Source organism: Cheilinus undulatus, linkage group 22 (genome assembly GCF_018320785.1).
Source record: "Cheilinus undulatus linkage group 22, ASM1832078v1, whole genome shotgun sequence".
NCBI lineage: Eukaryota > Metazoa > Chordata > Actinopteri > Labriformes > Labridae > Cheilinus > Cheilinus undulatus.
The window spans coordinates 36,444,613-36,469,951 of record NC_054886.1 but is presented as its reverse complement, the minus strand read 5'-3'; the positions used below and the strand labels follow the sequence as shown (position 1 = coordinate 36,469,951).

The following is a 25,339-nucleotide window of genomic DNA, read 5'->3' as shown; positions in this document are numbered from 1 at the left end:
TTTCTCGTAATATTATGACTTTATTCTCGTAATGTCAAAAAAAGTATCCTTTTATCTTTTTTTCTCTTCGTCAGGCCCTAATACTCCGTTGTACTGATACTGAACATCGTCTTATCCATTTATAATCTATTTTTAGATAATTCCTGCAGCTAGTGTGTTAGCCTGCTGCTATATCATCTGTTTGTATCCCAGAATGCCTTGCAACTGGGCTGTGACAACCAATGGCAGGCTGTTCTGTCTTCACATCATGGTTTGCTGAACAGAGCATGTGCACAGGAACTAGAGGAGAGCCTCAATGACTCATGATAGAGAGAAAGAGACACAGAGAGGCCGTGACGTGTCCCTCAGAGTCTCTGCAGACAGGAATAAATATGTATATTCATAATGGTGGTAATGTTGTGGTAATAATCCAGACTAAAGGCAGTCAGGTATCTGAGGAACCATGGCGACCTCTGCACCAGCGTGGTGAACTCTCCCTGACCTCTGCAGACATGAGGCCGGTGTTTTTAGAGCTTTAGTGAGATCTGACAGACATTCAGACCACGCAGAGAAAAACAACACGACAGAGCTCTGAGACTCTCTCCTCCTCAACAGAAACATACTGCCCGCTTTAAGGAGACTTTTATTTTGTAATGTCTACCAGCTGAGCTAGTGACCTTTGACCCCAGAGAGGAGGATGGTAACTTTCCCACTGACAGGAAAAATCGGTGATCATGCTGTAAAAACATGGAGGGGATCAGAACTCTGACATGGATCCTGTTTTATTAAAGTAAACAACATGACTGAGTCTGAAACAGGAGCAGCAATGAGCCTTAAAGAGACGGTACACCTCTGAACTAAGGCCTTAAAGAGACAGTACACCTCTGAACTAGGGCCTTAAAGAGACAGTACACCTCTGTGACCTAAGGCCTTAAAAAGACAGTACACCTCTGAACTAAGGCCTTAAAGAGACGGTACACCTCTGAACTAAGGCCTTAAAGAGACAGTACACCTCTGTGACCTAAGGCCTTAAAGAGACAGTACACCTCTGAACTAAGGCCTTAAAGAGACAGTACACCTCTGAACTAGGGCCTTAAAGAGACAGTACACCTCTGTGACCTAAGGCCTTAAAAAGACAGTACACCTCTGAACTAAGGCCTTAAAGAGACGGTACACCTCTGAACTAAGGCCTTAAAGAGACAGTACACCTCTGTGACCTAAGGCCTTAAAGAGACAGTACACCTCTGAACTAAGGCCTTAAAGAGACGGTACACCTCTGAACTAAGGCCTTAAAGAGACAGTACACCTCTGTGACCTAAGGCCTTAAAGAGACAGTACACCTCTGAACTAAGGCCTTAAAGAGACGGTACACCTCTGAACTAAGGCCTTAAAGAGACAGTACACCTCTGAACTAAGGCCTTAAAGAGACGGTACACCTCTGAACTAAGGCCTTAAAGAGACAGTACACCTCTGAACTAAGGCCTTAAAGAGACAGTACACCTCTGAACTAAGGCCTTAAAGAGACGGTACACCTCTGAACTAAGGCCTTAAAGAGACAGTACACCTCTGAACTAAGGCCTTAAAGAGACGGTACACCTCTGTGACCTAAGGCCTTAAAGAGACAGTACACCTCTGAACTAAGGCCTTAAAGAGACGGTACACCTCTGAACTAAGGCCTTAAAGAGACAGTACACCTCTGTGACCTAAGGCCTTAAAGAGACAGTACACCTCTGAACTAAGGCCTTAAAGAGACGGTACACTTCTGAACTAAGGCCTTAAAGAGACAGTACACCTCTGTGACCTAAGGCCTTAAAGAGACAGTACACCTCTGTGACCTAAGGCCTTAAAGAGACAGTACACCTCTGTGACCTAAGGCCTTAAAGAGATGGTACACCTCTGAACTAAGGCCTTAAAGAGACGGTACACCTCCTGTTTGAACTCAGGTAACATCTTAAAGGGACAGTATGTCTCAAGGTGAAAACCCTTCATAAGTTACAAAGAGGACAGAAGAATGAAAAAGTCTACATCACTCAGATAATGAGATTTAACAGGACTGGCCAGAATGCAGGAGAATCCTCGTGACAGTGTGGAGTCCCTCAGGGTTCAGGTCTCAGTCCTTTCATGTTCTGGTTCTGATGATGTAATGAAAACCCTCTGATGTACCTGTCCAGGTGAGTTTGGCGAGGTGTGCCGTGGTCGGCTCAGAGTACCTGGCAGGAAGGAGAACTACGTGGCCATCAAAACCCTGAAGGGTGGGTACACAGAGAAGCAGAGGCGGGACTTCCTGTCTGAGGCGTCCATCATGGGTCAGTTCCAGCACCCCAACATCATCCACTTGGAGGGCGTGATCACCACGTCGTGTCCCGTCATGATCCTCACTGAGTTCATGGAAAATGGAGCACTGGACAGCTTCCTGAGGGTGAGACTGGGAAAAGACCCGCTGACTGCCAGGATGGCTCATTGTTTACATGTCTGTCTCCATGTTTACATGTTAATCTCATTGTTTACATGTCTGTCTCCATGTTTACATGTTAATCTCATTGTTTACATGTCTGTCTCCATGTTTACATGTTAATCTCATTGTTTACATGTCTGTCTCCATGTTTACATGTTAATCTCATTGTTTACGTGTCTGTCTCCATGTTTACATGTTAATCTCATTGTTTACGTGTCTGTCTCCATATTTACATGTTAATCTCATTGTTTACGTGTCTGTCTCCATGTTTACATGTTAATCTCATTGTTTACATGTCTGTCTCCATGTTTACATGTTAATCTCATTGTTTACATGTCTGTCTCCATGTTTACATGTTAATCTCATTGTTTACGTGTCTGTCTCCATGTTTACATGTTAATCTCATTGTTTACGTGTCTGTCTCCATGTTTACATGTTAATCTCATTGTTTACATGTCTGTCTCCATGTTTACATGTTAATCTCATTGTTTACATGTCTGTCTCCATGTTTACATGTTAATCTTGCTGTTTACATGTCTCTTTGTTTACATGTTTATCTTGTTGTTTACATGTCTCTTTGTTTACATGTCTATCTTGTTGTTAACCTGTCTCTTTGTTTATGTATTTATCTTGTTGTTTACCTGTCTCTTTGTTTATGTATTTATCTTGTTGTTTACCTGTCTCTTTGTTTACATGTCTATCTTGTTGTTTACCTGTCTCCTTGTTTATGTATTTATCTTGTTGTTTACCTGTCTCTTTGTTTACATGTCTATCTTGTTGTTTACCTGTTTCTTTGTTTACATGTTTATCTTGTTGTTTACCTGTTTCTTTGTTTTCATGTTTATCTTGTTGTTTACCTGTCTCTTTGTTTACATGTTTATCTTGTTGTTTACCTGTTTCTTTGTTTTCATGTTTATCTTGTTGTTTACCTGTTTCTTTGTTTTCATGTTTATCTTGTTGTTTACCTGTTTCTTTGTTTTCATGTTTATCTTGTTGTTTACCTGTTTCTTTGTTTTCATGTTTATCTTGTTGTTTACCTGTCTCTTTGTTTACATGTCTATCTTGTTGTTTACCTGTTTCTTTGTTTTCATGTTTATCTTGTTGTTTACCTGTTTCTTTGTTTTCATGTTTATCTTGTTGTTTACCTGTTTCTCTGTTTTCATGTTTATCTTGTTGTTTACCTGTTTCTCTGTTTTCATGTTTATCTTGTTGTTTACCTGTCTCTTTGTTTACATGTTTATCTTGTTGTTTACCTGTCTCTTTGTTTACATGTCTATCTTGTTGTTTACCTGTTTCTTTGTTTTCATGTTTATCTTGTTGTTTACCTGTTTCTTTGTTTTCATGTTTATCTTGTTGTTTACCTGTCTCCTTGTTTACGTGTGCATCCATTTCGTGTCATAGATGAATGACGGACAGTTCACCACTATCCAGCTGGTGGGGATGCTGCGTGGGATTGCGGCTGGGATGAAGTATCTGTCCGACATGAGCTTCGTCCATCGAGACCTGGCTGCTCGAAACATCCTGGTGAACTCCAACCTGGTCTGTAAGGTGAGACAGTCTACCTGGCCGTCTACCTGCTCACCTGTCTGTCTGTATCTATCTCTGATGTTCTGTTTTTTGTTCTCCAGGTGTCGGACTTTGGTTTGAGCCGGTTCCTGACTGAAAACTCATCAGACCCCACCTACACAAGCTCTCTGGTGAGTTGCCTGCGAACAAGGATAACTCACATGCTAACATATTAGTAACCAAAGCTGAGCTTTATTTGAACGCTAAGCTAGCTATAGCTGCGTTCTGTGATAACAGTCAGTGCGTTCACATGCACAGATAAAGTCGGTCTCTAATTTCTCAGTCAGAAGATTTCACTGACTTTTCTAGGAGTGGCCAACTTTGACCTGCTATTGGCCAAAATAGAAGGAAGAAGACATCAACATCAAGAACTGCATGAACATTCCATTGTCTGCCTTTGATGATGTCATCAATAATTCTAAACATTCCTTCTTCTGCCTTTGATGATGTCATCAAAGATTTTAAACATTCTGTCCTCTGCCTCTGATGATGTCATCAAATATTTTAAACATTCCGTCATCTGCCTTTGATGATGTCATCAAAGATTTTAAACATTCTGTCCTCTGCCTCTGATGATGTCATCAAATATTTTAAACATTCCGTCATCTGCCTTTGATGATGTCATCAACAATTATAAGCATTCTGTCCTCTATCTTTGATGATATCAACAATTATTAACATTCCTTCGTCTGCCTTTGATGATGTCATCAACAATTATTAACATTCCTTCGTCTGCCTTTGATGATGTCATCAACAATTATTAACATTCCTTCGTCTGCCTTTGATGATGTCATCAACAATTATTAACATTCCTTCATCTGCCTTTGATGATGTCATCAAAGATTTTAAACATTCTGTCTTCTACCTTTGATGATGTCATCAACAATTATTAACATTCCTTCGTCTGCCTTTGATGATGTCATCAAAGATTTTAAACATTCTGTCTTCTACCTTTGATGATGTCATCAACAATTATAAACATTCCTTCGTCTGCCTTTGATGATGTCATCAAAGATTTTAAACATTCTGTCCTCTGCCTTTGATGATATCATCATATATCATAAACATTCTGTTGTCTGCCTTTGATGATGTCATCAACAGGTATTAACCTTCCATCCAACTTTGATGATGTCATCAACAATTATAAACATTGTTTTTTCTGCCTTTGATTTTATTGTCAAAGATTTTAAACATTTATTCTGCTGCCTTTGATGATGTCGTCAACAATTATTATCATTCCGTCTTCTGCCTCTGATGATGCCATCAATGATTATAGATATATTGATGATGTCGTCACTGATTATAGATATATTGATGATGTCGTCAATGATTAAAGATATATTGATGATGTCGTCAATGATTAAAGATATATTGACGATGTCGTCACTGATTATAGATATATTGATGATGTCGTCAATGATTAAAGATATATTGATGATGTCGTCAATGATTATAGATATATTGACGATGTCGTCACTGATTATAGATATATTGACGATGTCGTCACTGATTATAGATATATTGATGATGTCGTCAATGATTATAGATATATTGACGATGTCGTCACTGATTATAGATATATTGACGATGTCGTCACTGATTATAGATATATTGATGATGTCGTCAATGATTATAGATATATTGACGATGTCGTCACTGATTATAGATATATTGACGATGTCGTCACTGATTATAGATATATTGATGATGTCGTCAACGATTATAGATATATTGATGATGTCGTCAATGATTATAGATATATTGATGATGTCGTCAATGATTATAGATATATTGATGATGTCGTCAATGATTATAGATATATTGATGATGTCGTCAATGATTATAGGTATATTGATGATGTCGTCAATGATTATAGATATATTGATGATGTCGTCAACGATTATAGATATATTGATGATGTCGTCAATGATTATATGTATATTGATGATGTCGTCAATGATTATAGATATATTGATGATGTCGTCAATGATTATAGATATATTGATGATGTCCTCACTGATTATAGATATATTGATGTTTGTCAATGATTACAGATATATTGATGATGTCGTCAATGATTATAGATATATTGATGATGTCGTCAATGATTATAGGTATATTGATGATGTCGTCAATGATTATAGATATATTGATGTCGTCAGTGATTATAGATATATTGATGATGTCGTCAATGATTATAGATATATTGATGTCGTCAATGATTATAGATTTATTGATGATGTCGTCAATGATTATAGATATATTGATGTCGTCAGTGATTATAGATATATTGATGATGTCGTCAATGATTATAGATATATTGATGTCGTCAGTGATTATAGATATATTGATGATGTCGTCAATGATTATAGATATATTGATGTCGTCAATGATTATAGATATATTGATGATGTCGTCAACGATTATAGATATATTGATGATGTCGTCAATGATTATAGGTATATTGATGATGTCGTCAATGATTATAGATATATTGATGATGTCGTCAATGATTATAGGTATATTGATGATGTCGTCAATGATTATAGATATATTGATGATGTCGTCAACGATTATAGATATATTGATGATGTCGTCAATGATTATATGTATATTTATGATGTCGTCAATGATTATAGATATATTGATGATGTCGTCAATGATTATAGATATATTGATGATGTCGTCACTGATTATAGATATATTGATGTTTGTCAATGATTATAGATATATTGATGATGTAGTCAATGATTATAGGTATATTGATGATGTCGTCAATGATTATAGATATATTGATGTCGTCAGTGATTATAGATATATTGATGATGTCGTCAATGATTATAGATATATTGATGTCGTCAATGATTATAGATTTATTGATGATGTCGTCAATGATTATAGATATATTGATGTCGTCAGTGATTATAGATATATTGATGATGTCGTCAATGATTATAGATATATTGATGTCGTCAATGATTATAGATATATTGATGATGTCGTCAATGATTATAGGTATATTGATGATGTCGTCTCTGATTTTAGAGATATTGATGATGTCATTCTTTTTAAGTCTTTGAAAGCCTTGGCTCCTCCCCCTGGTGTCCCTCAGGGTTGTGTTATTTATCCACAGATAAATAAAGTTTTACCAACATGGGTACTGTTAATGTTTAAATACTTTGAGGCTTTTATTTTCAAAGACCTTCTACCTTTCCCTCTGTAATCTAAGTTTCTGTCACTTCTCAGGGAGGAAAGATTCCTATTCGGTGGACGGCTCCTGAAGCCATCGCCTACAGGTGAGTGCTGGTACTGCAGGCCACAGTCAAAAGAAATGAAGTATTTTCAGTATTTTGTCAGGCCTCAGTCCCTCATTAAAGTAATGTTTTTGATAACCTGCAGGAAGTTCACATCAGCCAGCGATGCGTGGAGTTACGGCATCGTCATGTGGGAAGTGATGTCATACGGCGAGCGACCATATTGGGACATGAGCAACCAGGACGTAAGAGAAACCTGATTTGATGTATCTGTGGTTCATGTTCAGGATGTTTTTAGGAGGACAGTGACGGATGTCAGTAAAAACGTAAACACAAATCAGCTGATCAGGACATGATTCTCTTCTTTGGTTTTAATAAGGATAATGAAAAGTTAATTTATCATCACTTTTAAGAATAAGAGTTTACAGAGGGTTGTAACTGGTGAAGAAACAGAAAAAAACAAAGCAGCAGAACCCTAAAAGGGACCAAAAGTTAAAACAGCCCCCACAGACAAAAGAACCAGAACAAGAACCTGATCAGTCTATTCAAGACCAGCATATGAGCCTACAGGTCAGGACCTGGTCATAAGGACCTGGATCTTTAAGACTTTATAGCCCCAGAGGTCACATGACATCAGAGGAACTATGACATCATGAGAACCCAGAACCCAGCTTCAGTTAGTTTGGAGATTTAAAGAACATTTCTGAAGTTTTTTGCTTCTAAACATTTCCTAAAGTATCGTTTAGTGATCCAGCCTTGCCATCATTCATGACTGATCTGTTCATAGGGCTGGGGGACAGATCCAGTTCTAATAAGATATTTCCAGTTTATTCACAGACCCTTCAGTCGTAAAAACAGGTTTTAATGGGGTGTTAACTTTTATGCTTTTATTTAAAATCAGATTAACAGCAGTACTGTCTAATCGCCGTCTCTGACGTCCCTCTCCATCAGGTGATTAACGCCATCGAGCAGGACTACCGGCTGCCCCCGCCCCCAGAGTGCCCCTCCTCTCTGCACGCGCTCATGTTGGACTGCTGGCAGAAGGAGCGAGCCAATCGGCCGAGGTTCTGCGACGTGGTGGCGTCCCTCGACAGGCTGATCCGAAACCCCGCCTCCCTGAAGGTGACGCATCCAGAGGGGCCGAGGTGAGTCTGGCTCAAGGGGGGGATGATTGACAGGCGAGGAATGCAGGTTATTCACCAGCTGCTGGGGGTCAAAGGTCACTGTCTGCAGACACAAAGCAGCCAGCTGTTTGATTGACAGGTGTTTACATGAGCAGGTGCAGAGGTTCACATTCCTGGATTAGGACTGAAGGATCCGGTCTGTCTCAGCTGGATGATTTTAGCCCCGCCCCCCTAATGAAGACATCAGAGTGTGTTTCCTGGTTATAACACACCTGCAGTCAGGACATGTCCTCTAGATCACTGGTTCTCAACATGGGGGTCAGGTCCCCATCAGGGGCCGCCAGATGCCTCCTAAAAACAAACACTATTCCTAAATGATTTTAAATGGGATATTTTTCTATTCTGTAAAAATACATGCATATTTTAGTGTATTCTAGATCTAGACCTCTAGATCCCTCACCAGAGGGGAACGTTTGGTCTGAGTTGGTCTTAAAGTGGTCTAGTGGTGGCGAAGCTACGTCTGAACTCGTAGAAACACGTTTGAGCCACACCAGAAGAGAAAAGCTTCAAACACGAGCTCAGACGGTCTGAAGGATAGAAAAATGTCCAGGTTTTCAGAGAGACCTTAAAGGAGACCACCATGCTGATCTTCTCCACGGCTCACCTTTAGGCCTGCAGACCCACCGGGGGATCTCGGGTTACTCTGAGGCCGGTCAGAGGTCGGAGGTCAGCTGTACACTCTCTGAACCAGTGGTTCTCAACTGGGAGGCGGGGCCCAAGAGTAGGTCACATGGCTGCTTTCAGAGGGTCGAGAATGTGTGCTGGAAAACAAGTGGTAGCAAAAAGTGACAATGTATGGAAGCCCTGAGCAGACATTCAGCCCCGTATCTTTAATTTTAGGGTCAGAGCTCGTGAGTGAACGTTCTAGATCAGGGGTGTCTAACTCATATTTCAGTGGGCTCCAGGGTATACCCTACTACCTCACCCTAACCCTAACCGCTTAGTGGCTTACAAAATGCGGCGTTATTACATAATGAATTGAAAATGTATTACATTATTACATAATGCAGTGTTATTACATAATGAATTGAAATGTATTACATTATTACATAATGTGGTGTTATTACATAATGACTTGAAAATGTATTACATTATTACATAATGCAGTGTTATTACATAATGAATTGGAAATGTATTACATTATTACATAATGCAGTGTTATTACATAATGACTTGGAAATGTATTACATTATTACATAATGCAGTGTTATTACATAATGAATTGAAATGTATTACATCATTACATAATGCAGTGTTATTACATAATGAATTGGAAATGTATTACATTATTACATAATGCAGTGTTATTACATAATGAATTGGAAATGTATTACATTATTACATAATGCAGTGTTATTACATAATGAATTGGAAATGTATTACATTATTACATAATGCAGTGTTATTACATAATGAATTGGAAATGTATTACATTATTACATAATGCAGTGTTATTACATAATGAATTGAAATGTATTACATCATTACATAATGTGGCGTTATTACATAATGACTTGGAAATGTATTACATTATTACATAATGCAGTGTTATTACATAATGTGGTGCTACAGAGCCTAACAAGGTGAACATTTAAACATAAACTGTCAACCTCATTTTCACCATTAGTAAAATATAAAATTATATAAATGAAACTTATGATAAAACATTCTGGGATAAAAAATAAAATAAAAATGATAAGTTTAAAGGCTCAAAGTCTGAGATAAAGTCAAACTTATTAGTTCTAAAGGTCAAAACATGAAATTTAAAGGCCAAATAATGTTTTGAAAAGGCAAATAAATGAGATAGAAAGTCAAAATCACAAGTTTAAAAGGTAAAAATATGACTTAGAATTTTTGAATTGTGAATCTTGAATCAAAACATCAAAAACAAAACAAAAAGTCAAAGTCATAAGTTTACGTCAGAATTGTGAGATGCAAAATTGAGAATATGAAATGACAACATTCATTTATTTTCCCACCTTCCTGACTTTTTATCCGATTTCTTTTACTCTTTACTTTTTCAGATTTTTATAATTAAACAATAACATTTTAAATCATCAAGGATAAGTTAACACGTTTACTGGAGAAAACCTGCAGACCTCAGACTGGTGGGACAGTTACAATAGATAGATTGTACAATGGGCAGGATTTGGCCCCCGAGCTTTTAGTTTGAGGCCCGACGCCCTGACTAGAGTCCTGAGGGTCAGGACTCTGGAAGGACCGCCTATACACCTGTGTCATTTACCCTTGTTTCTGTCCGTCTCACAGCCCGTCCCAGCCTCTGCTGGACCAGCGGATCCCCCCCCCCCTCTCCGCCTGTGCTTCGGTCTCCGAGTGGTTGCGAGCGATTAAGATGGAGCGATACGAGCAGAGCTTCCTGCAGGCTGGCTTCAACAGCCTGGACATCGTCTCCCAGCTCAACACGGAGTGAGGATTACACAAATACATGCTGATACATCACTGTTGGAGTTTCTTTTTATATACATTAATCAGTGCTGCTGGTCCACCTGGACATCTGTATGGGGTTCACAAATTTAACCTGAGCAATAATAAAGCCAGCTTTTAAAGGATGAGTACAACACAGTATATAGACCCTGGTTTTGGTTCCTGCTAAAGTTCCTGCTGTTATAAGCTCCTATAGTAGGCCACCAGCAGGTCCATGTGTGATTTAACTGTTTAGGGAACATCAGCTTTTACACGGGTAGAAGGTCAGAAGATAATGAGAGAACGCTAACACTGAGGTTACTGTAAATGCCCATCACTACTAGAAATATCTGACAAACTCATTTTGTTTCCTGCTAAATAAATATAAAAAAAATATATATTTAAATAAATAAATTTGTCCTCTCTGTTTCCATAGAGACCTGCTCAGAGTGGGCGTGACTCTTGCTGGCCATCAAAAGAAAATCCTCTCCTCTATCCAGACACTCAGGATACACAAGGCCCCGCCCACTCTCCTCTACTGACCAATCACAGTCCTGCCTTACTCTCTAAAGCCAGAACACTCAGGAGGAGTGCTGCCTTTTTTAACTGACCACTGAACTGTGATACAAAGTGCCTATTGACCAATCAGGACCACTCAGCACAAGTGATGGCCAACCAATCAGAGGCATCTGTTGTGACGGACACGTGGGGCACTCAGAAACCTTCAGAAACACTAAACGCGAACTGTCTTCATCCTTCAGAGTGCTTGACTGATCTTAACAAGACCCCATCCTCCCTCTGACCAATCAGAACAAAGGACCTCTGGTTGGTCAACACTCAGGACCCTGGACCTGACTAAGAGGAGAACCAGGACCGAAAAGGACTACTGGTCCTGAACCACCTCATGCTGCTGCTGCATTTAGGATACAAGACTGTCCACCATCCAGTACTCAGGAGAACCAAAGCTCAGCCGACTACAAACTGACCAATCAGCACTAAGCACACTGAGGATGGAGAGTCCTTTTAATAACGGATGCTCTGATTGGATGTGAGCCTCTGTTTTTGTCATCACCCAGCCCACCTGAGTCAGACTGGTTCACAGCCGAGTCCGTGTCACCCAACCTGGATCTGCTGGTTTTCTGGAGTGGATCAGGGTGTCCCAGCTCATGTGGAGCCTGCAGTAACAAAACTATGGGCCAGTTTAGGACTAAGCTCCAATCTCTGCTGGATTCTTCTTGGAATATGAAACAAGAGTGGATGATTTATCTTTGAACGTATGTGATCGACTCATGTCAAGCCGGACCTGACCAGCTGATGGTCCAAATGAAAGCTCTTAGATTTGGACGTTTAGGTGGGGGCAAAAGGATTTCTGTTTTCAGTGAATGTGCCTGAGTGGAATATTAGGACTGTGGATATCTCCTTATACTCTGTCAGGAATTATCAGGATTTTAACCAAACTTTGTTGACGATTTCTGGAGGATATTTTAATGGATGTTGTGGAAAATAGGGATAAAACCACGCTGGCATTCCAAAGCAACTGGTCGGTATGCTTTAATAATGTGGAAATATCTTTCTGTGGGACATCAGGATTTCCTGATGGGATTTATCTTCTAACTTATGAACATGATCTCCAAAAGTTGCAGTGTCATTCTCTCCATAACCAGTCAGGAATTTTCTGGGGTCAGCTTGGAAAGCAACGGTGAACATTTTGGGGAAATCTTCAGGTATCGTCCAGGTACCACGGTTCGTTTTCAAAAAGTAATCAGAAAATCCTGAGAGTTTAATCCAAGTTACTGTGATTGTCCAGGAGATGGAAGTCTCTGGAATACCTGGAAGACTTTGCGGAGCATTTTCATCTCTTTAAAGAACTCTTAAAGGGCCTAGAGTTTCTGTGACACCTGCACATGGAGGGTCTTATCTTGATAAAATGATCATATTCTGAACGTAGAGCCTTTGTTCCCTAAATGTTCCCAAACTGATGGATCTGAAACTCAGTACGTTTACATGCAGGTAAAAAAGTCTAAGACTATTTAAATTCTTCTGAGTTAAGTACATTTTGTATTGTGGTATAGGTGTATAAATGCAGTCTAGAACAAAGAAATGATTCAGGCTGGCGTAGGTCTGTCGGTCCTGCCTAAGACTCCACTTTGACCTGAAAGTTCAGCAGCATGCTAATCAAATGCTAAGCATAGCAGACGCTGCATGGTCATCTGCCTTCAGCTGTCACCAAATATATAAAATATTAAGTATAGACCGTATTCACGGTGAGGGTAGAACGGATCGGGAGATCGACCGGCAGATTGGTGCACCATCAGCAGTTCTGCAGACGTTGATGTAAAGAGGGAGCTGAGCTGGAAGGCAAAGCCCTCAGTTTACCTGTCGATCTTCATTCCAACCCTCACCTGTGGTCACGAACTCTGGGTGATGACACAAAGACTAGAATCAAGGACACAAACACCCAAAATGAGAATCCTCAGGAGGCCTTAGAGGTAGGTTAAGGAGCTCCTACATCCAGAGGGAGTTCCAAGTAGAGCCGCTGCTCCTTCGCTTTAAAGAAGCTAGTTGAGGTGGTTCAGGTGATCAGGATGCCTCCTGGTCGCCTCTCTGTGGAGGTCTTTGGGGCACGTCCGACTACCAGGACTCACTGGAGGGATAACATATCTTGTCTGGGTTGGGGTCACCTCAGATTTCCCCAGGAAGAGCTGGAAATGTTAAGTGGATTATTATCACCTACTGAAGCAGAGACAGACATGCTGATACCAGTAAATCCAGTTTCCTCATGGGCGTTTACAGGGAGGACTGTTAAAATACCTGTTCATGCTATAACCAGACTTTACTAGGCATGTAAACGTACCGACTGATCTTCATCCTCTAGTGACTCCTCACCTTAAATCTGTCCTTCAGTGTACAGCACTTGTGAAACAGAACCCGAAGAGTCCCTAAAGAACCGTTAACAGGTCACAGATCCGTGAGTCTGAGTCCAGGAACAGAAACGAACAAAGACGAGAACTGTTGATGGTTTTTGTATTTTAGCACTTTTTATACCTGACCTTTTATTGTGATCATGTTTTAAGATTGATGTTTTTATACTTCACTCACATTTCAGGAGAAACTGTCATTTTATTTTGTAAAGAAAAGAAAAATAAAAAAGTGTCTTATATTTCAACGCTGTGTGAGCGGGTGGAACGGGGGGAGGGATTCAAAGTACAGGACCAAAGACACAGTGGGCTGTTTACTCTGTCCAAATAAATGAGTGAGATATGTTTATGATGCTCATGGATTCAAGTAAACCACCTTTAAACCTCTATGAAACCAAAATTCACCTCTTTGTGCTTGTTCAGTCCATGACTGTCAGGAAAACAAAATCGTCAACTAAAAAATGATTCTGCTAAAAATCAAAACATTTGATATTAAAACAACAGAAATCAAAGTCCTAGAAACCCAACACTGGGCACTTTACTGGGCTGGTATCTGGTCTGGTATCTGGTCTGGTATCTGGTCTAATATCTGGTCTGGTATCTGGTCTAATATCTGGTCTGATACCTGGTCTGATATCTGGTCTGGTTTCTGGTGTGAACACAGCAGCTTAATCTGGATCAGTCCTTTCTAATAAATCCAGGTGAACTGCAGGAATGGTTCTGATAATCTTGGTTTTAAGGAGAATGTCTGCTGGGGGGGTTAACAGGTCTGTTACCATGACTCAAACATCTGAAGGATAGATCTCTGTAATAAATCTGGTGATGCTGCTGCTCCCAGGATGCTTTGCATGTGACTCATGTTGGACCGCATACAGGAGGGCTTTAGAAACAGACGGTTCAGCCTTCAAACCCAGATCCACAAACCAAAACTCTAACACAAACATGATGAGTGTTCACTGTGACCTCTGACCCCCAGATCCCTGTGTTATCAGTCTGATAGTGAAGGATGAGTGTGGCAGACACACGGCAGACCCCACACAGCTGAGAGGGGAGAGGATGGGGGGCGGGGTCAGCATCAGAGGATACAGAGATGAGGGTCAGGATCAGAGGATAAAGGGACAGAGAGATGAGGGTAAGGGGGGGAGATAGACGGATGAGGGTCTGGATCAGAGGACATAGAGATGAGGGTCGGGATTTTACGATCTAGGTTTAACAGAATGTGAGTCAGGGTCATGGGACATAGGGTAAATGTTGGGGATAAGCAGCTAGGGCGAAAGGGTCCAAGGATGAAGGGTTTGATGTAGAGGCCATCTGATGTAAGGATGATGGAATGAGGGTCCAGGTCTTTGGATGAGGGGTTTAGGGAAAGGGTCCTGGGATGTAGAGTTGAGGGTCCTGGGATGTAGAGTTGAGGGTCCTGGGATGTAGAGGATGGAGGAATAGAGGGGCAATATTCAGGGTTTGGAGGGATGTTGAAAGGGTTAGTAACCAGGATGGGGAGATGAAGGTGAAACTTGGGGGTAGAGTCAGATCCTGGAAGGATGATGGACTGAAGTGAGCGTGTGCAGGAAAACGAAAGGGGCAGAGACCGTCTCATGGATCATGAAATGCTCAAACGTTATCCTCATGATTAAATATACGTACAGGTCCTTTAAGACTGGTATCTGTGCAGGTTTCCACTCAGCCTTGTCCGTGTAGCGGTCTACTTCTACACGCTGCTTTTATTACTTTTACTGATGTACATGTATCCATCATGGCCGCTCCTCGTCTCCACAAAGCGGCCCTGTTTGATAGAAACCAGCTGCTGAGAGTCTGTGATGTATAGGAAGGAACATTTCAACATGTTATTTCACTTTAATGAGCACAATGTTGGCAGAGAAGCCAAGAAACAGAAGGCTTGTGTTTCATCAGGGGGCTGACAGTGTGTGTGTGTGTGTGTGTGTAATGTGTGTATTAGGTGTGTGTGTGTTACGTGTGTGTGAGTGAGTGATATGTTGGCCTCCCTCCTGCTCTGTGTCTCTCTCTCCAGAACAATCAGACCTGACAGCTCTGAAGGGCCTTAGTACATGTGTGTGTGTGCTTGGAGCATGATGGGTGTGTGTGTGTATGTGTGTTAGGTGTGTGTGTCCAACAGTCATACATGTGATTTTTCCACTCAAAGATTTTCCAGGTTCTGACAAACCTCCTGACCTCAAACATACCAAAGAGAACCTGGAAACAGTTCCAGGACCTCTGCAGCCACCCTGGAGACCTCCGTAAGGACTCCTGGAAACTGTTCCAGGACCTCTGCAGCCACCCTGGAGACCTCCGTAAGGACTCCTGGAAACTTCCTTAAGTCCTAAAATCTCCTTGAACATCTTCACGATGAACTTCATCAACCTATGGCCCTATGTTCAGTCATAAATGAGGTCAAAGGTCAGCCATGCCATCAGGTCTTCTGATTGGACAGCAGAGACAAGAAGCAATGAGAGTGTGTGGAAGTGTTCATGAGCAAACACACAGCGGGGAAATTCCTAAAACAGAGAAATATTCAGGATGTGGTTCCTGGTGTTATTGTTGGCAGTGACTGAGTGTGGTGTGTTCAGTGACCTGTTGGATAAAAGGACTTTATCTGTCTATCTGATTATCTGATACCATTAACCGTCACCTCGCCATGCTGTTGCTTCAGAAGGTCTTTCCTACATTTCCCATGATTCTCTTCATCTTGGAAACATTTAGAATTTAGAACTACAATCTCAGCTGAAGCAGTAACTCTGTGTTCTAACACATGAAGGTCTGACCCTAAGTGTAGTCCACCTCCTCACTCAGGAGGTCTCCATTGTTGTTGTAGTCCACCTCCTCACTGAGGAGGCCTCCATTGTTGTTGTAGTCCACCTCCTAACTCAGGAGGTCTCCATTGTTGTTGTAGTCCACCTCCTCACTGAGGAGTTCTCCATTGTTGTTGTAGTCCACTTCCTCACTCAGGAGGCCTCCATTGTTGTTGTAGTCCACCTCCTCACTCAGGAGGCCTCCATTGTTGTTGTAGTCCACCTCCTCACTCAGGAGGCCTCCATTGCTGTTGTAGTCCACCTCCTAACTCAGGAGGTCTCCATTGTTGTTGTAGTCCACCTCCTCACTGAGGAGTTCTCCATTGTTGTTGTAGTCCACTTCCTCATTCAGGAGGTCTCCATTGTTGTTGTAGTCCACTTCCTCATTCAGGAGGCCTCCATTGTTGTTGTAGTCCACTTTCTCATTCAGGACGCCTCCATTGTTGTTGTAGTCCACTTCCTCATTCAGGAGGCCTCCATTGTTGTTGTAGTCCACCTCCTCACTGAGGAGGCCTCCATTGTTGTTGTAGTCCACCTCCTCACTCAGGAGGCCTCCATTGTTGTTGTAGTCCACCTCCTCACTCAGGAGGCCTCCATTGTTGTTGTAGTCCACCTCCTCACTCAGGAGGCCTCCATTGTTGTTGTCGTCTATTTCCTCATTCAGGAGGCCTCCATTGTTGTTGTAGTCCACTTCCTCATTCAGGAGGCCTCCATTGTTGTTGTAGTCCACTTCCTCATTCAGGAGGCCTCCATTGTTATTGTAGTCCCTCTCCTCACTGAGGAGGCCTCCATTGTTGTTGTAGTCCACCTCCTCACTGAGGAGGCCTCCATTGTTGTTGTAGTCCACCTCCTCACTCAGGAGGCCTCCATTGTTGTTGTAGTCCACCTCCTCACTCAGGAGGCCTCCATTGTTGTTGTAGTCCACCTCCTCACTCAGGAGGCCTCCATTGTTGTTGTAGTCCACCTCCTCACTGAGGAGGCCTCCATTGTTGTTGTAGTCCACTTCCTCATTCAGGAGGTCTCCATTGTTGTTGTAGTCCACTTCCTCATTCAGGAGGCCTCCATTGTTGTTGTAGTCCCTCTCCTCACTCAGGAGGCCTCCATTGTTGTTGTAGTCCCTCTCCTCACTGAGGAGGCCTCCATTGTTGTTGTAGTCCACCTCCTCACTCAGGAGGCCTCCATTGTTGTTGTAGTCCACCTCCTCACTCAGGAGGCCTCCATTGTTGTTGTAGTCCACTTCCTCACTCAGGATGCCTCCATTGTTGTTGTAGTCCACCTCCTCACTCAGGAGGCCTCCATTGTTGTTGTAGTCCACCTCCTCACTGAGGAGGCCTCCATTGTTGTTGTAGTCCACTTCCTCATTCAGGAGGCCTCCATTGTTGTTGTAGTCCCTCTCCTCACTGAGGAGGCCTCCATTGTTGTTGTAGTCCACCTCCTCACTGAGGAGGCCTCCATTGTTGTTGTAGTCCACCTCCTCACTCAGGAGGCCTCCATTGTTGTTGTAGTCCACCTCCTCACTCAGGAGGCCTCCATTGTTGTTGTAGTCCCTCTCCTCACTGAGGAGGCCTCCATTGTTGTTGTAGTCCACCTCCTCACTCAGGAGGCCTCCATTGTTGTTGTAGTCCACTTCCTCATTCAGGAGGTCTCCATTGTTGTTGTAGTCCACTTCCTCATTCAGGAGGTCTCCATTGTTGTTGTAGTCCACCTCCTCATTCAGGAGGCCTCCATTGTTGTTGTAGTCCCTCTCCTCACTGAGGAGGCCTCCATTGTTGTTGTAGTCCACCTCCTCACTGAGGAGGCCTCCATTGTTGTTGTAGTCCACCTACTCACTGAGGAGGCCTCCATTGTTGTTGTAGTCCCTCTCCTCACTGAGGAGGCCTCCATTGTTGTTGTAGTCCACCTCCTCACTCAGGAGGCCTCCATTGTTGTTGTAGTCCACCTCCTCACTCAGGAGGCCTCCATTGTTGTTGTAGTCCACCCCCTCACTCAGGAGGCCTCCATTGTTGTTGTAGTCCACCTCCTCACTGAGGAGGCCTCCATTGTTGTTGTAGTCCACCTCCTCACTGAGGAGGCCTCCATTGTTGTTGTAGTCCACCTCCTCACTGAGGAGGCCTCCATTGTTGTTGTAGTCCACCTCCTCACTCAGGAGGCCTCCATTGTTGTTGTAGTCCACCTCCTCACTGAGGAGGCCTCCATTGTTGTTGTAGTCCACTTCCTCATTCAGGAGGCCTCCATTGTTGTTGTAGTCCACTTCCTCATTCAGGAGGCCTCCATTGTTGTTGTAGTCCCTCTCCTCACTGAGGAGGCCTCCATTGTTGTTGTAGTCCACCTCCTCACTCAGGAGGCCTCCATTGTTGTTGTAGTCCACCTCCTCACTCAGGAGGCCTCCATTGTTGTTGTAGTCCACCTCCTCACTCAGGAGGCCTCCATTGTTGTTGTAGTCCACTTCCTCACTCAGGAGGCCTCCATTGTTGTTGTAGTCCACCTCCTCACTCAGGAGGCCTCCATTGTTGTTGTAGTCCACCTCCTCACTGAGGAGGCCTCCATTGTTGTTGTAGTCCACTTCCTCATTCAGGAGGCCTCCATTGTTGTTGTAGTCCCTCTCACTGAGGAGGCCTCCATTGTTGTTGTAGTCCACCTCCTCACTGAGGAGGCCTCCATTGTTGTTGTAGTCCACCTCCTCACTCAGGAGGCCTCCATTGTTGTTGTAGTCCACCTCCTCACTCAGGAGGCCTCCATTGTTGTTGTAGTCCCTCTCCTCACTGAGGAGGCCTCCATTGTTGTTGTAGTCCACCTCCTCACTCAGGAGGCCTCCATTGTTGTTGTAGTCCACTTCCTCATTCAGGAGGTCTCCATTGTTGTTGTAGTCCACTTCCTCATTCAGGAGGTCTCCATTGTTGTTGTAGTCCACCTCCTCACTCAGGAGGCCTCCATTGTTGTTGTAGTCCACCTCCTCACTGAGGAGGCCTCCATTGTTGTTGTAGTCCACCTCCTCACTCAGGAGGCCTCCATTGTTGTTGTAGTCCCTCTCCTCACTGAGGAGGCCTCCATTGTTGTTGTAGTCCACCTCCTCACTCAGGAGGCCTCCATTGTTGTTGTAGTCCACCTCCTCACTGAGGAGGCCTCCATTGTTGTTGTAGTCCACTTCCTCATTCAGGAGGTCTCCATTGTTGTTGTAGTCCACCCCCTCACTCAGGAGGCCTCCATTGTTGTTGTAGTCCCTCTCCTCACTGAGGAGGCCTCCATTGTTGTTGTAGTCCACCTCCTCACTCAGGAGGCCTCCATTGTTGTTGTAGTCCACCTCCTCACTGAGGAGGCCTCCATTGTTGTTGTAGTCCACCTACTCACTGAGGAGGCCTCCATTGTTGTTGTAGTCCCTCTCCTCACTGAGGAGGCCTCCATTGTTGTTGTAGTCCACCTCCTCACTCAGGAGGCCTCCATTGTTGTTGTAGTCCACTTCCTCATTCAGGAGGTCTCCATTGTTGTTGTAGTCCACTTCCTCATTCAGGAGGTCTCCATTGTTGTTGTAGTCCACTTCCTCATTCAGGAGGTCTCCATTGTTGTTGTAGTCCACCTCCTCATTCAGGAGGCCTCCATTGTTGTTGTAGTCCACCTCCTCACTGAGGAGGCCTCCATTGTTGTTGTAGTCCACCTCCTCACTGAGGAGGCCTCCATTGTTGTTGTAGTCCACCTACTCACTCAGGAGGCCTCCATTGTTGTTGTAGTCCACTTCCTCATTCAGGAGGTCTCCATTGTTGTTGTAGTCCACTTCCTCATTCAGGAGGCCTCCATTGTTGTTGTAGTCCCTCGCCTCACTGAGGAGGCCTCCATTGTTGTTGTAGTCCACCTCCTCACTCAGGAGGCCTCCATTGTTGTTGTAGTCCACCTCCTCACTCAGGAGGCCTCCATTGTTGTTGTAGTCCCTCTCCTCACTGAGGAGGCCTCCATTGTTGTTGTAGTCCACCTCCTCACTCAGGAGGCCTCCATTGTTGTTGTAGTCCACTTCCTCATTCAGGAGGTCTCCATTGTTGTTGTAGTCCACTTCCTCATTCAGGAGGTCTCCATTGTTGTTGTAGTCCACCTCCTCACTCAGGAGGCCTCCATTGTTGTTGTAGTCCACTTCCTCATTCAGGAGGCGTCCATTGTTGTTGTAGTCCACTTCCTCATTCAGGAGGCCTCCATTGTTGTTGTAGTCCACCTCCTCACTTGGGAGAATAAAATAACCTGAAATATCCCTCTAAATTCTGTAACGCATGCTTAATCAAATTTCTGAAACAGTTTTTGCTCTATAATATTCTCCCCCACTGTCTCACTCTGTCTCACTCATCGTCATGATCACATACTCGAAGGTGAGATCCCCCCCCCCACCTTGACCTTTGACACCTTCCTGCAGTAGAATGAGGAGGCTCCTCTTCCTGTTGGCTCCTCCCTCTCACTTCCCGTCCATCTCTCCGTGGACTCTGGCGTCTGATTGGCCGGTCCACCCAAACACCACATTCCAGGGGCTCTTCAGGGAGGAAGTGATGTCGTTTATTGTCTCCTGACCCTGCTGCTGTTCCAGGATGTGTTTCCTAGGTTTCCCATGGTGCCCTCCAGTCCAGAGACAGTCCGTCTGATACTTTTGATTGTCCTCTACTCTAAACTGAAAATGTTAAAGCAAGAAAAAGGGGCCAATTAGGTTTGAGCTTTTCAGGGGAGACGAGGAAAGATCTAGAACACACCTAAACATCAATTTTACATTAAAATACTCCTCAATATATAACTGATGGATGGATGATCAGAGGATGGATGGATGGATGATGGATGGATGGATGGATGGATGGAAGGATGGATGGATGGATGGATGGATAATGGATGGATGATGGACGCATGGATTGTGGATGGATGGATGGATGATGGATGGATGGATGGATGGATGGAAGGATGGATGGATGGATGGATGATGGATGGATGGATGGATGGATGGATGGAAGGATGGATGGATGGATGGATGGATGATGGATGGATGGATGGATGGATGGAAGGATGGATGGATTGGGTGATGGATGGATGATGGATGGATGGATGTTGGATGGATGATGGATGGGTGATGATGGATGGATGAATAGATGGATGGGTGATGGATGGATGACGGATGGATGGATAGATGATGAATGGATGTTGGATGGATGATGGATGGGTGATGATGGATGGATGATGGATGGATGAATGGATGGATGGGTGATGGATGGATGATGGATGGATGATGGATGGATGGATGAATGGATGGATGGGTGATGGATGGATGATGGATGGATGATGGATGGTTGATGGATGAATGGATGGATGGGTGGATGGATGGATGATGGATGGATGATGGATGGATGGATGAATGGATGGATGGGTGATGGATGGATGATGGATGGATGATGGATGGTTGATGGATGAATGGATGGATGGGTGGATGGATGGATGATGGATGGTTGGATGGAGGATGGAAGGATGGATGGATGGGTAATAGATGGATGATGGATGGATGGATGGATGGATGATAGATGGATGTTGGATGGATGATGGATGGGTGATAATGGATGATGGATGGATGGATGATGGATGGGTGATGATGGATGGATGGAAGGATGGATGGATGGGTGATGGATGGATGTTGGATGGATGATGGATGGATGATGGATGCATGGATTGTGGATGGATGGATGATGGATGGATTATGGATGGATGCATGGATTGTGGATGGATGGATGATGGATGGATGTTGGATGGATGGATGATGGATGGATGGATGGATGGATGATGGATGGATGACGGGTGGATGGATGGATGATAATGGATGATGGATGGATGACGGACGGATGGATGGATGGATGATGATGGATGGATGATGGATGCATGGATTGTGGATGGATGGATGGATGGATGGATGTTGGATGGATGATGATGGATGATGGATGGATGGGTGATGGATGGATGGATGGATGATGGATGGATGGATGGATGATGGATGGATGTTGGATGTATGATGATGGATGGATGGGCGATGGATGGATGGATGGATGATGGATGGTGGATGGATGGGTGATGGATGGATGTTGGATGGATGATGATGGATGATGGATGGATGGGTGATGGATGGATGGATGGATGGATGGATGGATGATGGATGGATGGATGGATGATGGATGATGGATGGATGGATGGATGATGGATTGTGAATGGATGGATGGATGGATGATGGATGGATGCATGGATTGTGGATGGATGGATGATGGATGGATGTTGGATGGATGGATGATGGATGGATGGATGGATGATGATGGATGATGGATGGATGGTTGATGGATGGATGACGGATGGATGGATGGATGATGATGGATGATGGATGGATGACGGATGGATGGATGATGATTGATGGTTGATGTATGAATGACGGATGGATTGATGATGATGGATGGATGATGGATGCATGGATTGTGGATGGATGGAAGGATGGATGGATGGGTGATGGATGGATGTTGGATGGATGATGGATGGATGATGGATGCATGGATTGTGGATGGATGTTGGATGGATGACGGATGGATGATGGATGCATGGATTGTGAATGGATGGATGGATGGATGATGGATGGATGGATGGATGGATGGATTGTGAATGGATGGATGGATGGGTGATGGATGGATGATGGATGGATGGATGGATGATGGATGGATGTTGGATGGATGATGGATGGGTGATAATGGATGATGGATGGATGGATGATGGACGGGTGATGATGGATGGATGATGGATGATGGATGGATGGATGGAGGATGGAAGGATGGATGGATGGGTGATGGATGGATGTTGGATGGATGATGGATGCATGGATTGTGGATGGATGTTGGATGGATTATGGATGGATGCATGGATTGTGGATGGATGGATGATGGATGGATGTTGGATGGATGGATGATGGATTGATGGATGGATGTTGATGGATGGATGACGGGTGGATGGATGGATGATAATGGATGATGGATGGATGACGGATGGATGGATGGATGATGATGGATGGATGATGGATGCATGGATTGTGGATGGATGGATGGATGGATGGATGGATGTTGGATGGATGATGATGGATGATGGATGGATGGGTGATGGATGGATGGATGGATGATGGATGGATGGATGGATGTTGGATGGATGATGATGGATGATGGATGGAGGGGTGATAGATGGATGGATGGATGATGGATGGTGGATGGATGGGTGATGGATGGATGTTGGATGGATGATGATGGATGATGGATGGATGGGTGATGGATGGATGGATGGATGGATGATGGATGGATGGATGATGGATGATGGATGGATGGATGGATGGATGGATGGATGGATGATGGATTGTGAATGGATGGATGGATGGATGATGGATGGATGCATGGATTGTGGATGGATGATGGATGGATGTTGGATGGATGGATGATGGATGGATGGATGGATGATGGATGGATGGATGAATGGATGGATGGTTGATGGATGGATGACAGATGGATGGATGGATGATGATGGATGATGGATGGATGACAGATGGACTGATGATGATTGATGGTTGATGTATGAATGACGGATGGATTGATGATGATGGATGGATGATGGATGCATGGATTGTGGATGGATGGAAGGATGGATGGATGGATGGATGGATGGATGGATGATGGATGGATGGATGGATGATGATGGATGATGGATGGATGGATGGATGGATGGATGATGGATGGATGGATGGATGATGGATTGTGAATGGATGGATGGATGGATGATGGATGGATGCATGGATTGTGGATGGATGGATGATGGATGGATGTTGGATGGATGGATGATGGATGGATGGATGGATGATGATGGATGATGGATGGATGACGGATGGATGGATGATGATTGATGGTTGATGTATGAATGACGGATGGATTGATGATGATGGATGGATGATGGATGCATGGATTGTGGATGGATGGAAGGATGGATGGATGGGTGATGGATGGATGATGGATGCATGGATTGTAGATGGATGTTGGATGGATGACGGATGGATGATGGATGCATGGATTGTGAATGGATGGATGGATGGATGATGGATGGATGCATGGATTGTGGATGGATGGATGATGGATGGATGTTGGATGGATGGATGATGGATGGATGGATGAATGGATGGATGGTTGATGGATGGATGATGGATGGATGGATGGATGATGATGGATGATGGATGGATGACGGATGGATGGATGATGATTGATGGTTGATGTATGAATGACGGATGGATGGATGATGACGGATGGATGATGGATTCATGGATTGTGGATGGATGGATGGATGGATGGATGTTGGATGGATGATGATGGATGATGGATGGATGGGTGATGGATGGATGGATGGATGATGGATGATGGATGATGGATGGATGGATGGATGATGGATGGATGTTGGATGTATGATGATGGATGGATGGGTGATTGATGGATGGATGGATGATGGATGGTGGATGGATGGGTGATGGATGGATGGATGGATGGATGATGGATGGATGGATGGATGGATGATGGATGGATGTTGGATGTATGATGATGGATGGATGGGTGATGGATGGATGGATGGATGGATGGATGATGGAAGGTGGATGGATGGGTGATGGATGGATGTTGGATGGATGATGATGGATGATGGATGGATGGGTGATGGATGGATGGATGGATGATGGATGGATGGATGG

General features: G+C 43.6%; 1 protein-coding gene across 1 annotated transcript in view; it reads left to right on the top strand.

Annotated features, from left to right (window-relative positions):
• Positions 1-14,028, top strand: part of ephb4b (eph receptor B4b) — a 40,755-nt gene extending 26,727 nt beyond the window's left edge. The window contains exons 14-21 of the mRNA XM_041779100.1: positions 2,151-2,398; positions 3,836-3,982; positions 4,063-4,131; positions 7,247-7,296; positions 7,400-7,499; positions 8,206-8,399; positions 10,707-10,865; positions 11,299-14,028. Coding sequence (XP_041635034.1) covers positions 2,151-2,398; positions 3,836-3,982; positions 4,063-4,131; positions 7,247-7,296; positions 7,400-7,499; positions 8,206-8,399; positions 10,707-10,865; positions 11,299-11,404 — 1,073 coding nt within the window. The 3' untranslated portion in view covers positions 11,405-14,028. The remainder of the gene's footprint in view (positions 1-2,150; positions 2,399-3,835; positions 3,983-4,062; positions 4,132-7,246; positions 7,297-7,399; positions 7,500-8,205; positions 8,400-10,706; positions 10,866-11,298) is intronic.
• The last annotated feature ends 11,311 nt before the right edge of the window (positions 14,029-25,339 follow it).